The 22,878-nt window shown below is 42.2% G+C and overlaps 2 protein-coding genes across 2 annotated transcripts in view; one reads left to right on the forward strand and one right to left on the reverse strand.

Annotated features, from left to right (window-relative positions):
• Window positions 1-1,868: 1,868 nt before the first annotated feature.
• On the forward strand, window positions 1,869-8,718 carry LOC108698199 (protein CutA homolog). Its single transcript, XM_041572357.1, has 6 exons — window positions 1,869-2,047; window positions 3,955-4,100; window positions 4,409-4,468; window positions 6,700-6,745; window positions 7,068-7,117; window positions 7,516-8,718. The coding sequence occupies exons 1-6, from the start codon at window positions 1,979-1,981 to the stop codon at window positions 7,616-7,618; spliced, it is 474 nt and encodes a 157-aa protein (XP_041428291.1). The 5' UTR covers window positions 1,869-1,978; the 3' UTR covers window positions 7,619-8,718.
• Window positions 8,719-11,667: 2,949 nt separating this feature from the next.
• LOC108698200 (PHD finger protein 19) overlaps window positions 11,668-22,878 on the reverse strand; it is a 32,730-nt gene continuing 21,519 nt past the window's right edge. The window contains exons 10-11 of the mRNA XM_041572920.1: window positions 12,777-12,808; window positions 11,668-11,760 (exon numbers count right to left, since the gene is read on the reverse strand). Of these exons, the coding sequence (XP_041428854.1) occupies window positions 11,668-11,760; window positions 12,777-12,808 (125 nt within the window). The remainder of the gene's footprint in view (window positions 11,761-12,776; window positions 12,809-22,878) is intronic.

The following is a 22,878-nucleotide window of genomic DNA, read 5'->3' on the forward strand; positions in this document are numbered from 1 at the left end:
CGGCCGGGTGGCAACACTACCCCTGTATCCCTTACTCCGCTCAGTACAAGGCTTCTTTACGGATTTCACAACTTTAATTGGTGCAGGGAAGGAAGATGGAGGGGCATCGTATCTCAAACAGTATCCAACCCAGAGTAGCAGCAAAGCAACTAGTAAGGTCTGTAGTGCGGAATCCACCTCCTGTCTAGGGTTGCCACCCGGCCGGAATTAAACCAGCCTAGCCGGTAAAATACCTGCCAAGGCCGGTATTACAAATTTACCGGCAATGTAGCTGCCGGTAAATTTGTAATACGATCAAAAGGAGCCCTCGGCCTGCCCCCAATCCCCTGCAACTTACCTTATCTTGTGCCTCTTCTAGCGTCCGCGGGTCTCCGTTGCATGGCCCGCCCCTTTTGACGTCACACCCTGCCCCTTTTGACGTCACGCCCCACCCATCCCGCCCTTTTGACGTCACACCCCGTCCATTTGAGGCCCCGCCCCCAGCAGCCGGTAAAATTTTTTATAAAAGGTGGCAACCCTACTCCTGTCACTCAGAAATGAAAAAGCTCCCCACAACAGTCTCCATAAACCATTACCAAATAACCACTCAGACAATAAAGGATTTGGATAAAAAGGGGAGGTCATGTTTATTACTAACTCAAACCATAAAATAATGCCGCCCTGTGAAATCAATTCTATTTGAGTGACAACAAACACTTGCACGGTTGCAAAACGGGCAGGCGGTTATATTAGACATGTATGGGCTCCTCCTGACCCGCCAGTTACTGCTCAGAAGAGCCACTAATAAAAGCTTCATTCATTCCCAAAGTCTGAGTACAGCAAAGTGATGAGTTCTTGGCAGCCCACGTGTGTGACTTATTGGTGGAGCTGTGAATGTTTTCCACTAAGTCAGGCGCTGGAGACACGGCTGTGCCAATAATCCCATGTACAAATACAGAGATAGCCACAACATTCCTTACCAGCTCCGTTACACTTAATAAAGGACAGGGGAAGCTTCTGTTCAGCACGATACTATTTGCTGCTTAGTATCCATTTCATAATTTAACACTCCCTTGTAAAAAAAGGAGTTATTAAAGGAGAACTAAAGCTTAACTAAAGAAGTCGCTAGAAATGTTGTACATGATGTTCTGTGCTTCTGTACCAGCCCAAGGCAACCACAGCCCTTTAGCAGTAAAGATCTGTGTCTCCAAAGATGCCCCAGTAGCTCCCCATCTTCTTTTCTGCTGATTCACTGCACATGCTCTGTGCTGCTGTCACTTACTGAGCTTAGGGACCCACTCACAATATACAGTACACATAGAATAGAAATGTCACAATATAAGGCTGATTAGTAATTAATACAGATAATTACTACATGGCAGCACAGAAACCAGTGCAATTAGCATCAGAATTTAATAATCAGCAAACCTGTAGCATCGGCTTATATTACAGCCAGGGAAGCTCATTTTCTGCTGGATAATTAGTGACGAGCCCTAAGCTTAGCTTCTCAACAGCCAATCAGAGCCCACTGAGCATGTGAGTGTCACAGACACTTTCCAAGATGGTGACCACCTGTGACAAGTTTGAAGTCCTGGATCATTGCTGCTATTGACAAGCTGAAACTTTAGCCTCGTGCAAAACGTTCACTATATAAAACATGGCGTTTATAGCCACATTCATTGTTCGGGTTTAGTTCTCCTTTAAGAGAACCATCTTCTGCATGTGTTCACGAGTCAGAGAACAGAAAGGGATAAAGAAATAGAAAACAAAGCAGTTTTGGTAGAGATCCAGTAGGACCAATCCACTTTGGAACAGATTAGAAGCGTGTCCTTAGCAGATTCATAATGAATGTATTTACAGGCAGGGAGGGAGGGAGAGAGGAGTATTATATTGTGGGAGCAGCAGCAGAGCTAATGATTACTGTGCCACAAGCTCAGCCGGATCTCCCACGCCTCCTTCCCGACACAGTCTCTACAGTAATGGCTACTAGCCACTCACCATGAACTGCCGCTGCTGCCAGGGACCCCCTCAGAATGGCCACCGCTCAGCCTGGATCTTAATTCTGCTGGTAAGTTTCCTATAGTTCAACTCTGACTCCTCTCATCTCCGTGTTACAGGATTTTGGACTGTGAACAAACTGAGCAGGGTCCTTTTTATATGTCAGGGAATGTGTATGTTGTGATATGTGATATGTGTGTATGTGATATGTACACCCTTCAATAGTTGGACTGACCTGTGCCCAATCCAGAATTTTTAAATGACAAATACAACAATATCAGGAAAGAGAAGAACCTGCAAGTGGAGCCTCTACCCAACAGGACAGACCCCCTATAGTGTCCCACACCCTCAACCAAACTGTGTCGATACAAATCAGTCTGCAGCACCCCATAATCTCTAGGGTAACCAAAGCCTTAAGGGTGGTTCACCTTTCAGCCAACTTTTAGTAGGTTATAGAATGGCTAATTCTGAGAAACTTTTCAATTTTAATTTTTTATCTTCTTTATTTTTCTTTTTGAAAGCCTGGGATTGTGCTTTTGTTACATCCAAAGTGCACACTGCCAAAAAGTGCAAAGTGCAGGTGTCCCCGGTGAGTCCTATCGCAAAGGCAAGGGCTCCAAAAACCTTAGAGCCCTAGGCCAAAAGGCAGTGATGGCTTCTTAAGTCTTTGGGCTCCCATTCGCCGGAGATAAGGTGAGCCCCACCATTCTCTAACCCCCGGTACAAAAGGCACAGGCAGGGGGCAAGGGTCTCCAGACTCTCCTTCACCTTACGGCTAGGGAGATTCCCTTTACCCCGGGTTCTGCTCAAACTACCCCTGGAGCACCAAATCCTTGGCCTGGAGGCAGAGCCCAAAAGGACTCGAGTGCACACCAAGACCCATGAGGTGCAGACAAAAAATATAAAAATAAGTGCTAAACAAAAGTGATTTAGGGTTAGGGTTGCTACCTGTCTCGATTTCAAAAGTTCCTATTCAGAATTCTCAAATTAGGAAATCCGGACAGGACATTGAAGTGATTGACATGCCAATCGGCATCAGACCCGCCCCTGACATCACCTGCCCTGCATCCATGATGTCGCCCACCTGCCCCCCGACGTTACTGGCCTGTCCCTGATGTCAGTGGCCCACCCTTCCCCCACGTCACCGACTTGTCTCCTGCCAGTTTTCCCCAAGAAAAAAGGTGACAACCCTATTTAGGGTGCCATAAGGCTCTGGCTTGTGGTCAAGTAAAAAAATGTTCCTGCTGGCCATAAGGCCTAAGCGAAGAAATAAAAGCAAAATAAAAGCCTGAAAGTGCATATGTGCTTGACCCAGTGTAAATCGGACACTCCCAGTAGGGGGCACAATGTCCCGGACTTTCATAATTCCTAGGACCCTCTTTCTCCGAAGATACTACACTTGTTCTTAGCCAAAAGGCCGGTGAGATTTCAAACCCACAGGTTTCACATGCCTCTCAAAAACTGGCAGAGTTTTAGTTGGGTGCTGAAATCTGGGCCGATGTAATGTATCTGGGTGCAGGCACATCCAAGAAATGTAGGAGTGGATTTCCGGTCTACACAGGTCAAGATCCGTATGTCTGGCATTAGGCTTAATGAATACTGACAACAGAAAGAAGGAACCTGTTTAAACTAAGCCATAATGGAGAAAGAATGGCCAGCAGTGCAGAGGACCCGCATTAGAAGAGACTCCCATTCCAAGGCGTCTCCCCTATCAACATTGCCAAATTGGTTTGTTTCTCTCCTGCCTGCACCCCCACTTTAAAGTTCTTTAAACACAGATGTACATGGAATGAATACACCGGTAAACACCTAAATACAGTCATTGTCAATGGTAAGCTATAAAGGAACAGTAGGACACGATCTATATGGTCATTGGCGAAGCAGCAGAAGTAGAATGGCCAGTATTTGCCAGGGCCCTTTGGTGCCGCCGATTTCCTGGTACCAGACCATGTTTGTCATCCAATGTTTTTCTTTTAGGTCATTCTTGGCTCCTGCATGAACCCCGTATTAAAGAGCATTTTCTCTGAGCTCCACTCGGCGATCAGCGGCAGTTACATCTCAGGAAGCAATTCCTTGGTTTTCGTCAATTGCCCGAATGAGCAAATTGCAAAAGAGATTGCCAGGTACAGTTAGCATAGCCGTGTTAAATAATTCACACACGAGTATTATCATGTTCATATTTTATTCATGAGGAGCCTGCTGTTGTGTTGCCAGTCCCATCAACCGAGCCATTTTACAGTTGTGATACCTTTTGTTTGGGGGGGTCGGTGGCTGTGTCGGAAACACAAAGTACAACTTTGTTAGCATTTACTACTTACTGGGTGGGAGTTGCCATATTTGATCTTCTGAGACAGATAGGGGTATGCCACTGAAAATCACCTAATTCCCAGGAGGCTATAGATTTTTATTCTTTGCTCTTATCTTTCTCTAGGGGTATCTTAGAGAAGAGGCTAGCTGCTAGTGTGAACATCATGCCGAAGACGTCAGTTCTGTAAGAAGCTCATTATGTTCCTCTCTGAATGGGTTCCTAACTATATTCTTTATGGGCCAGTTGGATCATCAGCTGTGTATGTGGCAGTTTGCCAATTGCATTGTACAGCCCACTCGCATGATCTAGTTGTTGGCATCAAACCGTCGAATTTTCTGATTTGTTACAAGTTGGTCTAGACCAGGGATCCCCAACCTTCTGAACCCGTGAGCAACATTCAGAAGTAAAAGGAGTTGGGGAGCAACACAAGCATGAAAAATGTTCTTGGGGTGCCAAATAAGTGGTGTGATTGGCCATTTAATAATGGATTGTCAACCTACATCGAGGCTCTGTTTGGCAGTAAACCTGTTTTTATACAACCAAAACTTACCTCCAAGCCTGGAATTTAAAAATAAGCACCCGATTTGAGGCCACTGGGAGCAACATCCAAGGAGTTGGAGAGCAACATGTTGCTCACGCGCTATTGGTTGGGGATCACTGGTCTAGAACTATGAAAGTTCAAACTCTTAATTGGCTAGAGGTTGGTCTTGTCATGGGAACATTTTAATTCTCTGATTGGCTACAGGTTGGACTAGGCCTATAAACAATCTGATTCTCCAGTTGACTACAAGCTGATTTAGGCCTATGAATATTCTGATTCACCAGTTGACTATAAGTTGGTCTAGGTCTATGACCATTCTAATTCTCCAGTTGACAACAAGTTGGTCTAGGCCTATAAACATTCTGATTCCCTAGTTGACTATACGTTGGTCTAGGTCTATGACCATACTTATTCTCCAGTTGACAACAAGTTGGTCTAGGCCTATGAACATTCTGACTCTCCGGTTGACTATAAGTTGGTCTAGCAGATTAGTAGTCAGCACAACTGCAACTCACTTCTTTGGCTGGGTGCACGTCCTCCAATGGCCACCTCCCACTGGTAATATTGGCGAAAAAAGTTAGTCCAGCGCCCACTGTTTAGTGAATAAAACGGCCTTTATTGGACCAAGGGCATTACAGCAACGTTTCAGACCAACTGGTCTTTTATCAAGCTTGATAAAAGACCAGTTGGTCTGAAACGTTGCTGTAATGCCCTTGGTCCAATAAAGGCCGTTTTATTCACTAAACAGTGGGTGCTGGACTAACTTTTTTCGCCTATAAGTTGGTCTAGGTCTATGATCATTCTAATTCTCCAGTTGACAACAAGTTGATCTAGGACTATGAACATTCTGATTCTCCAGTTGACTATAAGTTGGTCTAGGTCTATGACCATTCTAATTCTCCAGTTGACAACAAGCTGGTCTAGGCCTATGAACATTCTGACTCTCCAGTTGACTATAAGTTGGTCTAGGTCTATGACCATTCTAATTCTCCAGTTGACAACAAGTTGGTCTAGGATTATGAACATTCTGACTCTCCAGTTGACTATAAGTTGGTCTAGGTCTATGACCATTCTAATTCTCCAGTTGACAACAAGTTGGTCTAGGCCTATAAACATTCTGATTCTCCAGTTGACTATAAGTTGGTCTAGGTCTATGGCCATTCTAATTCTCCAGTTGACAACAAGTTGGTCTAGGACTATGAACATTCTGATTCTCCAGTTGACTATAAGTTGGTCTAGGTCTATGACCATTCTAATTCTCCAGTTGACAACAAGTTGGTCTAGGACTATGAACATTCTGATTCTCCAGTTCTTAAACTGGACATACTGTGCAGGATCTACTGGTTTGGATTTTTGTCTGACTTGGCCACCCAAGATGTGAGCCAGGTCAGGCTTCTGTTTCTGCACCAGGCATTAATCAGATCATATGGGGGACCTGTTCGGACTTAGCAGCTGTGGACTGCATCCCCAGCAAGATGATTTTCAGCAGATGTGATCTTCCAAGCTGATCAATATTTAAAGGAGGACATTGCTTTTGTATAGTACACGTCATTGGATTGTTGGCTCAGTAAGGAGTGTCCGAGTCTGCACTCAAACGTAGGTCTATCCATGTGATCATTCTAGAGGTTGGCCTAACTTTATGACCAATTGATTATTCCCAAAAACTTTAAACAATGAAAACTATTATGAAAGAAAATTCTTGCAAACCTTCCATTATTACGAAATGTAATTTTTCTGCTCCTACTGTCAGTTTCGCAAAAATGTCATTAGAAGTGGGTGTCATAAAATTACTACATACCTGCCGTGATTTACTCAACGCTGAGCTGACACTATTATAACTTTACTCCCGTCTCTGTCTTATCTCTAATGGCAGGTCCATCTCGAATGGAGAAATCGAGGAATCTACTGAAATACTCCTTGTAAGTATCAGCCCGATGTAGGCTTATAAAGGGATAGTACTACAAATACCCTACTTTTTAACCCTGCTCATTAGTTAGTTAGTTCAAAAATTTTAACAGCACTAGAAATCTGTGGCTGTCATTTATGTATTAACGCCTGCCCCTTCTGTTGAAGTCAGAGATGGGCTCTAATGTAATAATGGAAAATTGCTCAACTTCAGAACCTTTTTTGCCATTTATTTGTTCTTTTTTTAGTTTGCATACTATTAGCAGTTTAATACTGCCAATCACTGAAATATTTTTGGGCTTAAAATCCTCTTTAAAATCCTTTTTTTTATTATAGATTATAAGGACAAAGACATCAGAGATGCATGAATTGTTTGCTTATATCCGGTAAGCAACCAATGTAATAGATTAATCCCAGTGCCAAGAAATTCTGACCATGCTAAACACATGGGGCAATGATAACTGTTGCACCAAGGCTGAAGAATTGATAATGGAAGAACTGATATAAGAAATGGATAATGGAAGAAATGAGAAATATACTCCATTCCTCCCAGTTCAGTGGGTACAGGTGGTTCCCTGGTTATCTGGGGAAGGTAGTTACTATGCAGATAGCAGAAGGGTTGTTTTATATGGGCAATTCTTCTTCATGCAGTGGGTACAGTTAGTTCCTTGGCTGTTTGGGGAATGCACATCCAGCGGAAGAAGCAGTTTGTGTGCAGGAAGGATAAAGGGTGGGGGATAAAAAGTTGCATAATACCAAGTATTTATTTTTATAACCCCACCAGGTTTGTTCACATCTTCGAAACCCCTGATTTTATCAGTGTTGCGATTGACCAAGGAAACCTGGATCATCTGAAATGGATCGAAAATTTGATGTCGGAAAACTAATTGTAAAGCTGGATTTAAGATACATTTTGCCATTTGTTAGGGATGTGAGGTTGTCCTACACAGATACAGGTAGTGAGAAACCGGTGATGTGCTTATAGAACAACCACCAATATGTTCCTCGGTCTGCTAAACCTGCAAGTTGCAGATTGAACCAGTCTAGGTCAGTGCTCAGGTCTAAATTTTCATCAAACACCACTAATAGCAAGGCTAGAGATATAGGAAAACATTGATGTATCAGTCATAGTTCTAAGAACCTTGAGTTCACCCCAAATCATACTTCTAAGTGATCTTCAAGCGGGGCTTTCAGGGGTATCAATGAGAACACAGAGGAATTCTTCTCAAATCTCCACTTTAGGCTGAGCTCCAAGCCCCATGGTTTGGGCACCATTGTTTAGGTGTTCTAGTAACATGGATGCCATAATGAGTAAGTGCCAGCTGGGTTGGGGAGAAAGAGAGAACTCTTCTGATCATTAACCAAATAGCCTGATCTTTCTGAGTTAGGGAATAGGCAGTCTAGATGGGTCAGTAACCACAGAAACAGAAGGGGGAGTTGGGTAGATGCAGGGTGCACCTGTGTTTGAAGTAGGGTAGATCCTGATTTCAGGTAGTTAAATTGGTAGTGCAGATGTGTCAGTTACTTAGAAACTACAATGTGTAGGGGGAAGAACACCAAGTCCGTTACACCCCACACAAGGGCATCTCTCCAAGTGCCTCTGTTGAACTTCTTTAGGTGCCTTCAAACAATATGGAACAATCTTTGCATTTTGCCCAACTTTTTCTATGATCAGTTTTGTCAGGTGACATTAGAGACATGACAAAAAGGAAGGAAAGCAGGAGTTTAGGAAGGAAGGAAATAAAAATGTAAATAGCAAGAGGAGGAGGAGCAATCCATTGATACCTTGTGTATGCTCTACACGGAATGAATACAATGTGCGTTTTGTATATTTGTGATGAAAGCTAAATTGTGTTTATGATTTAAAGGTTAATCATACCAAAGGATCGGGAGGGGACAGGGCTGTACATTCTTTAGGCAAATATTCTACATCAAAATGAATTAACATTTGTGTTGTGAGGTTTCTGAAATAAATTTTTATCAGGTTTATTCTTTTCAGTGTCTGCCATAATGTATTGTATATTCTGTATGTGCCCCTCGCCTTCCCCTCTGTCTGGACAGGTTCCATCTGTGGTTCCTCATTCTGTATGTGCCCCTCACCTTCCCCTCTGTCTGGACAGGCTCCATCTGTGGTTCCTCATTCTGTATATACCCCTCACTTTCCCCTCTGTCTGGACAGGGTCCATCTGTGGTTCCTCACTCTGTATATACCCCTCACCTTCCCCTCTGTCTGGACAGGGTCCATCTGTGGTTCCTCACTCTGTATATACCCCTCACCTTTCCCTCTGTCTGGACAGGCTCCATCTGTGGTTCCTCACTCTGTATGTACCCCTCACCTTTCCCTCTGTCTGGACAGGGTCCATCTGTGGTTCCTCACTCTGTATATACCCCTCATCTTCCCCTCTGTCTGGACAGGCTCCATCTGTGGTTCCTCTTTCTATGTGTTTATCCATCACCTTCTCCATAATACATGTCACAAAAACAACACCAATAAACCAAACAATTTTTTTTTATCTCCCAATAATTTATTTAAACAGTATTCTCTTTGTTGAAATCATCATTTTAAACGTTGGCATCGCATGACACATTAATGAAAACCACCCAAAACACAGTCAGTGGTAAATTAATACAATCGGTAAAGTTGCACAGTATTAACAGACGATGTACTAGGACAATGGAGCATATAAGACTAAACGGAGTCCAACTCTAATTTGCTTCCCCCACTTTTAAATATTCCTTTCCTCCCCCCACAAAGTATTGAACTGCATAAAAAAAAAATTGAGTGGAAAATTGGATACAATACACAAAGCACCCAATAGCCCCCGGCAGTTATATCAGGATAGGTTATTCAGAGAACAGACATACATTGTTGTAATGAGGGTCTCAAAAGTACTTACTTGGTCTCATTACAAAATCCATATTCCTGACCATTTTAGAGGAAAGAATCGGACAAACAAAATGCTTATTCAGTTCCAACATCCACTGACATCGCCTACATGGAGGTGAAAGTTACACACTGGGGGCTTTATCCAGAATTAATTCCGCCCCATCTTGATTGTCAAAGACCCCATTGATTGTGTAATACAGAAATGAACAATGTCCTTTGTAAGCACCTTCTTCTGATTGGATGGTTACCTTTAGACACAACTGCAGTGGTTGTCAGAGATGTTCAGTTCAAGCTCCCATTGGAGGTCCAACCTATGGTCAGGCACCCCAAAAATTAGGGATAAGGGAAAGCCGTTACTGCTGAATATTTGCAGTTTACAGTCTACAGATACTGGGTACTAGGAAACATAAATGGCAGCAACAGTTGCGTTGTATATGCCTCAATGAATTTTATTCATCAAATTTTGTCCAGTGTCTTTATTCACTACTCTAATTATTGAACAGAAACCTAACGAACATGCTGTTTGGGAAATTCCATCCAATGAGAATGAAGGTGCTTATGAAGGTTGCTTTAAGGCGCTATCACCATGAATTACTGTATTAAAATAGCCGTTATTGGTGCATTTTGGTCAATTGAGATAATCTGGGTAATTAAGCTCTCAGTATCGTAGCATCACAGGGCCATTATACAAGGGATCGGATTGGTCCAGTGGATTCTGAGCCACAGTCACTGTGACATCATTGAATAAAGACTGTAATTGGCCTGTGTAAATGATCCAGAGCCACAAAGACTGTAATTGGCCCGTGTAGAAGATCCAGAGCCACAAAGGCTGTAATTGGCCCGTGTAGAAGATCTAGAGCCACAAAGACTGTAACTGGCCCGTGTAGAAGATCCAGAGCCACAAAGGCTGTAATTGGCCCGTGTAGAAGATCCAGAGCCACAAAGACTGTAATTGATTATGAAGAAAACTAGAGAGCCTTCAAATGTGAATAAATTTAGTTTTTTTATTGACGCACTACAAGTTGGACCAGAGGAAGGACCATTGGGGTCCAAAACATGTAGTGCGTCAATAAAAAAACTACATTTATTCACATTTGAAGGCTCTCCAGTTTTCTTCATAATCTATGATACTGCTGTACTCCACTAATCTGTTGAAGAGCCTGACTATAAGTCGTTTGGAGGATGGCTGGAAATATGTTGAATATTGTACCAATAAAGACTGTAATTGGTCCATGTAGAAGACCTAGAGCCACAAAGACTGTAATTGGCCTGTGTAGAAGATCTAGAGCCACAAAGACTGTAATTGTCCCATGTAGAAGATCCAGAGCCACAAAGACTGTAATTGGCCTGTGTAGAAGATCCAGAGCCACAAAGACTGTAAAGTGGCCAGTGTAGAAGATTCAAGCCACAAAGACTGTAATTGGCTCATGTAAAAGATCAAGAGCCATAAAGACTGTAAATTGGCCCATGTAAAAGATCCAGAGACACAAAGATGTAAAGTTGCCCTTGTAGAAGATTCAGAGACACAAAGCTTTTAACTGGCCAGTGTAGAAGATTCAGAGCCACAAAGACTGTAATTGGCTCATGTAAAAGATCAAGAGCCACAAAGACTGTAAATTGGCCCATGTAGAAGATCCAGAGCCACAAAGACTGTAAAGTGGCCCGTGTAGAAGATTCAGAGCCACAAAGACTGTAAATTGGCCCATGTAGAAGATCCAGAGCCATAAAGACTGTAAAGTGGCCCGTGTAGAAGATCCAGAGCCACAAATAAACAAAAACTGTTGTGACTCTCCCTAATTTGTTTAGAGCCCTCCATACAGGTATTAAAAAACAATTTCATGGTAATAGCACCACTATGTAATCCAGCCCACTGCCCGTCCAAATATATTTATATATTAACTTAAAAGCTTCTTAAAAATTCTTAAAGGGGATCTGTACACTTTGAAAAGAAGATGTAACCAGCAAATAATTTATATTTTACCGAGTGACCTATAAAATAATTTTTATTAAAAAAATTATTTTTAAATTTTACCTACGAGCCCCCATTTTTTACCATTCCGTGTGCTCTCGCAGATCATCGGATTGCCAGATGAGAAACGGATCTAACCACGTAAGGAGAAAGCGTAGGTGTAAAAGACCCGCCTGGGATAATCAAACGGCACATAGAATAACAAAAATATCTTCTTTATAACAAAGTGTTTTAAATATGTTTTTTTTTTTATGCAAGATCTTGTCTGGAGACCTGCAACGTTTAAGGATGGAGTATCCCTTTAACAGCGATGGGAGATACATATTAGCAGCATTAGAAATCTATCCAGAAATAGCAATACAATCATTACTGATCGGCCTTATATGTAGTTTAGGCGCTCTCTTCTAATATAAAGACATTTCTTTCCTATTAAAACTGTGAAAAATTCTCCAAACTTTTATATGAGCTAATGTAACAATAGAAGAAACCAAGCCTCCCCTTTTAAAATGCACGCGTGGTCATATATAGATCTATAATTAAATGTACACTCATGCTCACACATTTATAAGTATTTAGTAAATAGTCATGTATAAGAAATGTATATATATATATATATCTTTGTTAAACAAAAAAATTATAGTAGGTCTCTTAACGCACACAAAAAACGCCTGGCGCTTATTTTTCCCCATTAACGACTTTCTATTACATTCCCCCATAATCATCCAAAGATTTCATTTTGAAGATTCATTTGAAATGGATCAACCTCGGTTTTCCATGGTTACGTCTGAAACGTCCGAAAAGCCTAGATTTTCGATTGGAAATTCACCTTGAATTTAGGGATGTGCGCCAAATCTTTAGGGATTCACCCGACCAAAAACGATGGATTTGGTGCATCCCTACTAAAAATACTTTCACAAAGAAACATTGCTATTGTAAGACCATTTTTGGTGTTTTTTTTTTTTTAATTTTTACATTCCAAGGGTCACTAATCTCTGCAGAGATCCTTGAATATAGAACGTCTAAAAAACAAAAAAATTGTCATTGGCTCATTTTTTATTTCCATCGTACTAAAAGTTTATCTGCAAACCCAAGGAGAACACTCAAGCTCACCATCTAGCTTGCAGTAGCCTTTGTGGGCTTCTAATCTGTCTATGGTTAAGGCCACACTATATGGGCAGGAGGCACTTACACTGGCATCAAAGAAAGGCCCGTTCTGATAGGCTGTAAGCAGGACATAAACTAAGGGTAGGCATTAATGATGCTCAGTCCAGCCTGAACTTTCCCTAACCCATGGGTCCGACACGTTTCGGACGGCCTAATCACCATTACTGCCCCCTAATTCTGGCTAAAGGGGTGGATCACAGGCCCCTTCCCATTCACAATGTCCCCTTCCCCACCATAAGGTCATATCAATAACTCCAGTATCCTCACCCATGTCAGGTGGTCTGGGCCCACCAATCGCAATTTAAGGTGCTTTTAATTTTAAGGGCCATGGGGCAGGTTTACTTCCATTGGAGATCTGCCCATGGCAACCAATCAATTCAATTTAAACAGTCACCTACACGTTAGAAAACAAAAGCGAAGATCTGATTGGTTGCTATGGGCAATATCTCCAATGTCAGTGTTACTAAAACCTATTAGGCTTAAACCAATGGGCATGCACTCAATCCTCTTTTTTTTCCAGATTTGGCCAACCCTGATGTGGCTGAATCCTGAATCCGAATGAAAAAGGCACCAATTCGGCCAAATCCTGAACAGATTCAGTGCATCCTTAAATCTATTATTATTAAAACATCTCCTAATCCTAATGCTATTGGTGCCCTGGGCATCAGTTTTCATAGAGGTGTCTTGAAATGTTTTTCTTGGATTCGGTTGGCTATTCACTTCTGCCCCTTTGAATATTCTACTGTTCTGATTGGTTACTAGTCACTTCCTTGCACTGAATATTTTCCAGCTTTCAAAGATGAACAAAATAATAAAAAAAAAATCTCTCAGTTAAAAACTGCTCCCAAATAAGGAATTGGCACTGTATTTATCTGCTGTTTGTTCTGGGGTATTATACATAGATTGGTACTGTATTTATCTCCTGTGTTGTCTGGGCGTATTATACAATGGAATTGGCTCTGTATTTATACTCGCTGTGTGTTCTGGGTATTATACATGGAATTCGCCTCTGCTATTTATCTGCTGTGTGTTCTGCGGCGTATCATACAGGAATTGGCCCTGTATCTTATCCTTGCTGTGTGTTCTGGGGTATTATACATGGAATTGCACTGTATTATCCTGCTTGTGTGTTCGGGGTCATTATACATGGAATTGGCACTGTATGTTGATCTGCTGTGGTGTTCTGCGGGTATTATACATGGAATTGGCCCTGTATTTATCCTGCTGTGTGTTCTGGGGTATTATACATGGAATTGGCTCTGTATTATACTGCTGTGTGTTCTGGGTATTATACATGGAATTGGCTCTTGTATTTTATCTGCTGTGTGTTCTGGGGTATCATACATGGAATTGGCCCTGTATTATCCTGCTGTGTGTTCTGGGGTATTATACATGGAATTTGGCACTGTATTTATCCTGCTGTGTGTTCTGGGTATTATACATGGAATTGGCACTGTATTTATCCTGCTGTGTGTTCTGGGGTATATTACATGGAATTGGCACTGTATTTTATCCTGCCTGTGTTGTTCTGGGGTATTATACATGGAATTGGCACTGTATTTATCTGCTGTGTGTTCTGGGGTATTATACATGGAATTGGCACTGTATTTATCCTGCTGTGTGTTCTGGGTATTATACATGGAATTGCACTGTATTTATCTGCTGGTGTGTCTGGGGTATTATACATGAAATTGGCACTGTATTTATCCTGCTGTGTGTTCTGGGGTATTATACATGGAATTGCACTGTATTTATCTGCTGTGGGTTCTGGGCATTATACATGGAATTGGCAGTGTATTATCTGCTCAGGGCCGCTCCGGCCATGAGGCAAGGTGAGAATCTTGCCTCAGGCGGCACGGAGCGGCCAGTTACCAGGGCGGCAAAAAGCCGCCTCTGGTAACTTTAAGAGCCGAATTTCCGTTTTTTTAAAACAGAAATTCGGCTCTTCTAGCGCCAGCGAGCGCGCAATAGCTCACCTGCAACTACGATGCGGCCCCTCCCTCCACCCGCCTCCGATGCTGGTAGTTAGAAGAGCGGAGCAGGGAGGAGGTCTGGCATTGGGCTGCTGCCTCAGGCGGCACAGCCCTGAAACGTTGCCTTATCTCCTGTGCTCTCTCGGCGTATTATACATGCGAATGGCACTGTAATTTATCTGCGCTGTGTTCTGGCGTATTTCATAACATGGAATTGGCACTGTATTTATCGCTGTGTGTTCTTGGGTATTATACATGAATTGGCACTGTATTGTATCTGCGTGTGTTCTGGTATCTATACAGGAATTGGCTCTGTTATTTATATGCTGTGATGTTCTGGGTATGATACATGAATTGCTCTGTATTTATCTTTGCTGTGTGTTCTGGGTATTATACATGGAAATTCGCACTGTATTTATCTGCGTTGTCTGGAACAACATCGGTATTATACATGGAATTGCTCTGTATTTATCTGCTGTGTTTATTCTGGGGTATTATACATGGAATGGAGCCCTGTATTTATCTGCTGTGTGTTCTGGGGTATTATACATGGAATTCGCACTGTATTTATCTGCTGTGTGTTCTGGGGTATAATACATGGAATTGGCTCTGTATTTATCTGCTGTGTGTTCTTGGGGTATTATACATGGAATTGGCGCCTGTAATTTATCTTGCTGGTGATTCTGGGTATTATTACATGGAAGTCGCAACTGTTATTATCTGCTGTTGTTCTGCGGTATTATACATGGAATTGGCTCTGTATATTATCTGCTGTGTGTTCTGGGGTATATACATGAATTGCCCTTATTTATCTGCGTGTGTTCTCCGGCGTATTATACATTGATTAGGCACTGTATTTATCTGCTGTGGTTCTGGGTATTATACATGGAATGGCACTCTATTTATCTGCTGTGTTTCTGGTATATATTACATGAATTGGCCCTGTATTTATCCTGCTGTGTTTCTGGGTTTTATACATGGAATGCACTGTATTTATACTGCGTGTGTTCTGCGGTATAACAGGGAATTGCTTCTGTATTTATCTGCTTGTGTGTTCTGGGGTATATTATACATGAATTGGACTGTATTTATCCTGCTTGGGCTTCTGATATTATACATGGAATTGACTGTATTTATCTGCTGTGCGGTTCTGGATATTATACAGGGAATTGGCACTTATTTATCTACTGTGTGTTCTGGGTATTATACATGGAATTGGCACTGTATTTATCCTGCTGTGTGTTCTGGTATTATACATGGAATTGGCTCTGTATTTAATCTGCCTGTTTTCTGGGGGTATTATAACATGGAATTGGCTCTGTATTTATCTTGCTGTGTGTTTACTGGGTATATACATGAATTGGCCCTGTCATTTATCTGCTGTGTGGTTCTGAGGTAATACATGGATAGGCACTTATTAATCTTGCTTGTGTCTGCGGGTTATACATGAATTGCGCCCTGTATTTATCCTGCGTGTTCTGGGGTATTATACATGCGATTGCACTGATATTATTACTGCTGTGGTTCTGGTATTATCATGAATTGCTCTGTATTTATCTTTGGCTTGTTTTGTTGGTTCTGGGTATTTAACATGGAATTGGCATGTATTTATCTTGCCTGTGTGTTCTGCGGGTTATTATTTACATGGAATGCGCCCTGTTATTTATCTGCTGTGTGTTCTGGGTAATATACAGGAATTGGCACGTGTATTTATCTACATGTGTGTTCTGGTATTATAACAGGAATGGCACTGTATTTATACTCGCCTGTGTGTTCTGCGGTATGTTATACATGCGAATTGGCTCTGTATTTATCTGCCTGTTGTTCTGGGGTATTATACATGGAATTGGCACGGTATTTTATCTCTGGCTGATGTTCTGGGTATTATACATGGAATTGGCACTGTATTTATCCTGACTGTGTGTTGCTGGGTATTATACATGGAATTGGCACTGATTTATCTACTGGATGTGTTCTGGGTATTATACATGGAATTGCACTTATTTATACTGCTGTGTGTTCTGGTATGTATAACATGAATTGCACTTTGTATTTATCTGCTGTGGTTCTGGGTATTTATACATGGAATTGGCTCTGTATTTATACTGCTGTGTGTTCTGGGTATATACATGAATGGCTCATGCTATTTATTCTGCTGTGCTGTCTGGGTATCATGACATGAATGCCCTTGTAATTTTATCGCTGTGTGTTCGGGGTATTATACATGAATTGCACCTGTATTATCCTGCTGTGTGTTCTGGGGTATTATACATGGAATTGGCCCTGTATTTATCCTGCTGTGTGTTCTGGGGTATTATACATGGAATTGGCTCTGTATTTATACTGCTGTGTGTTCTGGGTATTATACATGGAATTGGCTCTGTATTTATCTGCTGTGTGTTCTGGGGTATCATACATGGAATTGGCCCTGTATTTATCCTGCTGTGTGTTCTGGGGTATTATACATGGAATTGGCACTGTATTTATCCTGCTGTGTGTTCTGGGGTATTATACATGGAATTGGCACTGTATTTATCCTGCTGTGTGTTCTGGGGTATTATACATGGAATTGGCCCTGTATTTATCCTTCTGTGTGTTCTGGGGTATTATACATGGAATTGGCTCTGTATTTATACTGCTGTGTGTTCTGGGTATTATACATGGAATTGGCTCTGTATTTATCTGCTGTGTGTTCTGGGGTATCATACATGGAATTGGCCCTGTATTTATCCTGCTGTGTGTTCTGGGGTATTATACATGGAATTGGCACTGTATTTATCCTGCTGTGTGTTCTGGGGTATTATACATGGAATTGGCACTGTATTTATCTGCTGTGTGTTCTGGGGTATTATACATGGAATTGGCACTGTATTTATCCTGCTGTGTGTTCTGGGGTATTATACATGGAATTGGCACTGTATTTATCTGCTGTGTGTTCTGGGGTATTATACATGGAATTGGCACTGTATTTATCTGCTGTGTGTTCTGGGGTATTATACATGGAATTGGCTCTGTATTTATACTGCTGTGTGTTCTGGGTATTATACATGGAATTGGCTCTGTATTTATCTGCTGTGTGTTCTGGGGTATCATACATGGAATTGGCCCTGTATTTATCCTGCTGTGTGTTCTGGGGTATTATACATGGAATTGGCACTGTATTTATCCTGCTGTGTGTTCTGGGGTATTATACATGGAATTGGCCCTGTATTTATCTGCTGTGTGTTCTGGGGTATTATACATGAAATTGGCACTGTATTTATCCTGCTGTGTGTTCTGGGGTATTATACATGGAATTGGCACTGTATTTATCTGCTGTGGGTTCTGGGCTATTATACATGGAATTGGCAGTGTATTTATCTGCTCAGGGCCGCTCCGGCCATGAGGCAAGGTGAGAATCTTGCCTCAGGCGGCACGGAGCGGCCAGTTACCAGGGGCGGCAAAAAGCCGCCTCTGGTAACTTTAAGAGCCGAATTTCCGTTTTTTAAAACAGAAATTCGGCTCTTCTAGCGCAGCGAGCGCAATAGCGCTCACTGCACTAGCGATGCGGCCCCTCCTCCACCCGCTCCGACGCTGGTAGTTAGAAGAGCGGAGCAGGAGGAGGGGCGGCATTGGGGCTGCTGCCTCAGGCGGCAGCAGCCCCTGAAACGTGCCTGTATCTGCTGTGTCTTCTGGGGTATTATACATGGAATTGCCACTGTATTTATCTGCTGTGTGTTCTGGGGTATATACATGGGAATTGGCCCTGTATTTATCTGCTGTGTGTTCTGGGGTATTATACATGGAATTGGCACTGTATTTATCTGCTGTGTGTTCTGGGGTATTATACATGGAATTGGCACTGTATTTATCCTGCTGTGTGTTCTGGGGTATTATACATGGAATTGGCACTGTATTTATCCTGCTGTGTGTTCTGGGGTATTATACATGGAATTGGCACTGTATTTATCTGCTGTGTGTTCTGGGGTATTATACATGGAATTGGCTCTGTATTTATCTGCTGTGTGTTCTGGGGTATCATACATGGAATTGGCCCTGTATTTATCCTGCTGTGTGTTCTGGGGTATTATACATGGAATTGGCACTGTATTTATCCTGCTGTGTGTTCTGGGGTATTATACATGGAATTGGCCCTGTATTTATCTGCTGTGTGTTCTGGGGTATTATACATGAAATTGGCACTGTATTTATCCTGCTGTGTGTTCTGGGGTATTATACATGGAATTGGCCCTGTATTTATCTGCTGTGTGTTCTGGGGTATTATACATGGAATTGGCACTGTATTTATCTGCTGTGGGTTCTGGGCTATTATACATGGAATTGGCAGTGTATTTATCTGCTCAGGGCCGCTCCGGCCATGAGGCAAGGTGAGAATCTTGCCTCAGGCGGCACGGAGCGGCCAGTTACCAGGGGCGGCAAAAAGCCGCCTCTGGTAACTTTAAGAGCCGAATTTCCGTTTTTTAAAACAGAAATTCGGCTCTTCTAGCGCAGCGAGCGCAATAGCGCTCACTGCACTAGCGATGCGGCCCCTCCTCCACCCGCTCCGACGCTGGTAGTTAGAAGAGCGGAGCAGGAGGAGGGGCGGCATTGGGGCTGCTGCCTCAGGCGGCAGCAGCCCCTGAAACGTGCCTGTATCTGCTGTGTCTTCTGGGGTATTATACATGGAATTGCCACTGTATTTATCTGCTGTGTGTTCTGGGGTATTATACATGGAATTGGCCCTGTATTTATCTGCTGTGTGTTCTGGGGTATTATACATGGAATTGGCACTGTATTTATCTGCTGTGTGTTCTGGGGTATTATACATGGAATTGGCACTGTATTTATCTGCTGTGTGTTCTGGGGTATTATACATGGAATTGGCACTGTATTTATCTGCTGTGTGTTCTGGGGTATTATACATGGAATTGGCACTGTATTTATCTGCTGTGTGTTCTGGGGTATTATACATGGAATTGGCCCTGTATTTATCTGCTGTGTGTTCTGGGGTATTATACATGGAATTGGCACTGTATTTATCTGCTGTGTGTTCTGGGGAATTATACATGGAATTGGCACTGTATTTATCTGCTGTGTGTTCTGGGGTATTATACATGGAATTGGCACTGTATTTATCTGCTGTGTGTTCTGGGGTATTATACATGGAATTGGCACTGTATTTATCTGCTGTGTGTTCTGGGGTATTATACATGGAATTGGCACTGTATTTATCTGCTGTGTGTTCTGGGGTATTATACATGGAATTGGCACTGTATTTATCTGCTGTGTGTTCTGGGGTATTATACATGGAATTGACAGTGTATTTATCTGCTGTGTGTTCTGGGGTATTATACATGGAATTGGCACTGTATTTATCCTGCTGTGGGTTCTGGGATATTATACATGGAATTGGTACTGTATTTATCTGCTGTGTGTTCTAGGGTATTATATATGGAATTGGCACTGTATTTATCTTCTGTGTGTTCTGGGGTATTATATATGGAATTGGCACTGTATTTATCTTCTGTGTGTTCTGGAGGTATTATACATGGAATTGGCACTGTATTTATCTGCTGTGTGTTCTGGGGTATTATACATGGAATTGGCACTGTATTTATCCTGCTGTGTGTTCTGGGGTATTATACATGGAATTGGCACTGTATTTATCCTGCTGTGTGTTCTGGGGTATTATACATGGAATTGGCACTGTATTTATCCTGCTGTGTGTTCTGGGGTATTATACATGGAATTGGCACTGTATTTATCCTGCTGTGTGTTCTGGGGTATTATACATGGAATTGGCACTGTATTTATCTGCTGTGTGTTCTGGGGTATTATACATGGAATTGGCACTGTATTTATCTGCTGTGTGTTCTGGGGTATTATACATGGAATTGGCACTGTATATATCTGCTGTGTGTTCTGGGGTATTATACATGGAATTGGCCCTGTATTTATCCTGCTGTGTGTTCTGGGGTATTATACATGGAATTGGCACTGTATTTATCCTGCTGTGTGTTCTGGGGTATTATACATGGAATTGGCACTGTATTTATCCTGCTGTGTGTTCTGGGGTATTATACATGGAATTGGCACTGTATTTATCCTGCTGTGTGTTCTGGGGTATTATACATGGAATTGGCTCTGTATTTATCTGCTGTGTGTTTTGGGGTATCATACATGGAATTGGCCCTGTATTTATCCTGCTGTGTGTTCTGGGTATTATACATGGAATTGGTACTGTATTTATCTGCTGTGTGTTCTGGGGTATTATATATGGAATTGGCACTGTATTTATCTTCTGTGTGTTCTGGGGGTATTATACATGGAATTGGCACTGTATTTATCTGCTGTGTGTTCTGGGGTATTATACATGGAATTGGCACTGTATTTATCTGCTGTGTGTTCTGGGGTATTATACATGGAATTGGCACTGTATTTATCCTGCTGTGTGTTCTGGGGTATTATACATGGAATTGGCACTGTATTTATCTGCTGTGTGTTCTGGGTATTATACATGGAATTGGCACTGTATTTATCTACTGTGTGTTCTGGGGTATTATACATGGAATTGGCACTGTATTTATCCTGCTGTGTGTTCTGGGGTATTATACATGGAATTGGCACTGTATTTATCCTGCTGTGTGTTCTGGGGTATTATACATGGAATTGGCACTGTATTTATACTGCTGTGTGTTCTGGGTATTATACATGGAATTGACACTGTATTTATCCTGCTGTGTGTTCTGGGGTATTATACATGGAATTGGCACTGTATTTATCTGCTGTGTGTTCTGGGTATTATACATGGAATTGGCCCTGTATTTATCTGCTGTGTGTTCTGGGTATTATACATGGAATTGGCTCTGTATTTATCTGCTGTGTGTTCTGGGGTATCATACATGGAATTGGCCCTGTATTTATCCTGCTGTGTGTTCTGGGGTATTATACATGGAATTGGCACTGTATTTATCTGCTGTGTGTTCTGGGTATTATACATGGAATTGGCACTGTATTTATCCTGCTGTGTGTTCTGGGGTATTATATATGGAATTGGCACTGTATTTATCTTCTGTGTGTTCTGGGGTATTATATATGGAATTGGCACTGTATTTATCTTCTGTGTGTTCTGGGGTATTATATATGGAATTGGCACTGTATTTATCTGCTGTGTGTTCTGGGGTGTTATACATGGAATTGGCCCTGTATTTATCTGCTGTGTGTTCTGGGGTATTATACATGGAATTGGCACTGTATTTATCTGCTGTGTGTTCTGGGGTATTATACATGGAATTGGCACTGTATTTATCCTGCTGTGTGTTCTGGGGTATTATACATGGAATTGGCACTGTATTTATCTGCTGTGGGTTCTGGGCTATTATACATGGAATTGGCAGTGTATTTATCTGCTCAGGGCCGCTCCGGCCATGAGGCAAGGTGAGAATCTTGCCTCAGGCGGCACGGAGCGGCCAGTTACCAGGGGCGGCAAAAAGCCGCCTCTGGTAACTTTAAGAGCCGAATTTCCGTTTTTTAAAACGGAAATTCGGCTCTTCTAGCGCAGCGAGCGCAATAGCGCTCACTGCACTAGCGATGCGGCCCCTCCTCCACCCGCTCCGACGCTGGTAGTTAGAAGAGCGGAGCAGGAGGAGGGGCGGCATTGGGGCTGCTGCCTCAGGCGGCAGCAGCCCCTGAAATGTGCCTGTATCTGCTGTGTGTTCTGGGGTATTATACATGGAATTGGTACTGTATTTATCTGCTGTGTGTTCTGGGGTATTATACATGGAATTGGCACTGTATTTATCTGCTGTGTGTTCTGGGGTATTATATATGGAATTGGCACTGTATTTATCTTCTGTGTGTTCTGGGGTATTATACATGGAATTGGCACTGTATTTATCCTGCTGTGTGTTCTGGGGTATTATACATGGAATTGGCACTGTATTTATCCTGCTGTGTGTTCTGGGGTATTATACATGGAATTGGCACTGTATTTATCCTGCTGTTTGGGTATTATACATGGAATTGGCACTGTATTTATCCTGCTGTGTGTTCTGGGTATTATACATGGAATTGGCACTGTATTTATCCTGCTGTGTGTTCTGGGATATTATACATGGAATTGGCATTGTATTTATCTGCTGTGTGTTCTAGGGTATATGGGATTGGCACTGTATT

The sequence above is a fragment of the Xenopus laevis genome, chromosome 8L, assembly GCF_017654675.1.
Source record: "Xenopus laevis strain J_2021 chromosome 8L, Xenopus_laevis_v10.1, whole genome shotgun sequence".
Classification (NCBI taxonomy): Eukaryota; Metazoa; Chordata; class Amphibia; order Anura; family Pipidae; genus Xenopus; species Xenopus laevis.

Excerpts from the sequence above, each read along its gene's own strand:
- LOC108698199 (XM_041572357.1), top strand. The coding sequence starts at position 1,979 with ATGAACTGCCGCTGCTGCCAGGGACCCCCTCAGAATGGCCACCGCTCA. Across the intron at positions 2,048-3,954 it reads CCTGGATCTTAATTCTGCTG|GTCATTCTTGGCTCCTGCAT; the intron begins GTAAGTTTCCTA and ends TTTTTCTTTTAG. Across the intron at positions 4,469-6,699 it reads ATGCCGAAGACGTCAGTTCT|GTCCATCTCGAATGGAGAAA; the intron begins GTAAGAAGCTCA and ends CTCTAATGGCAG.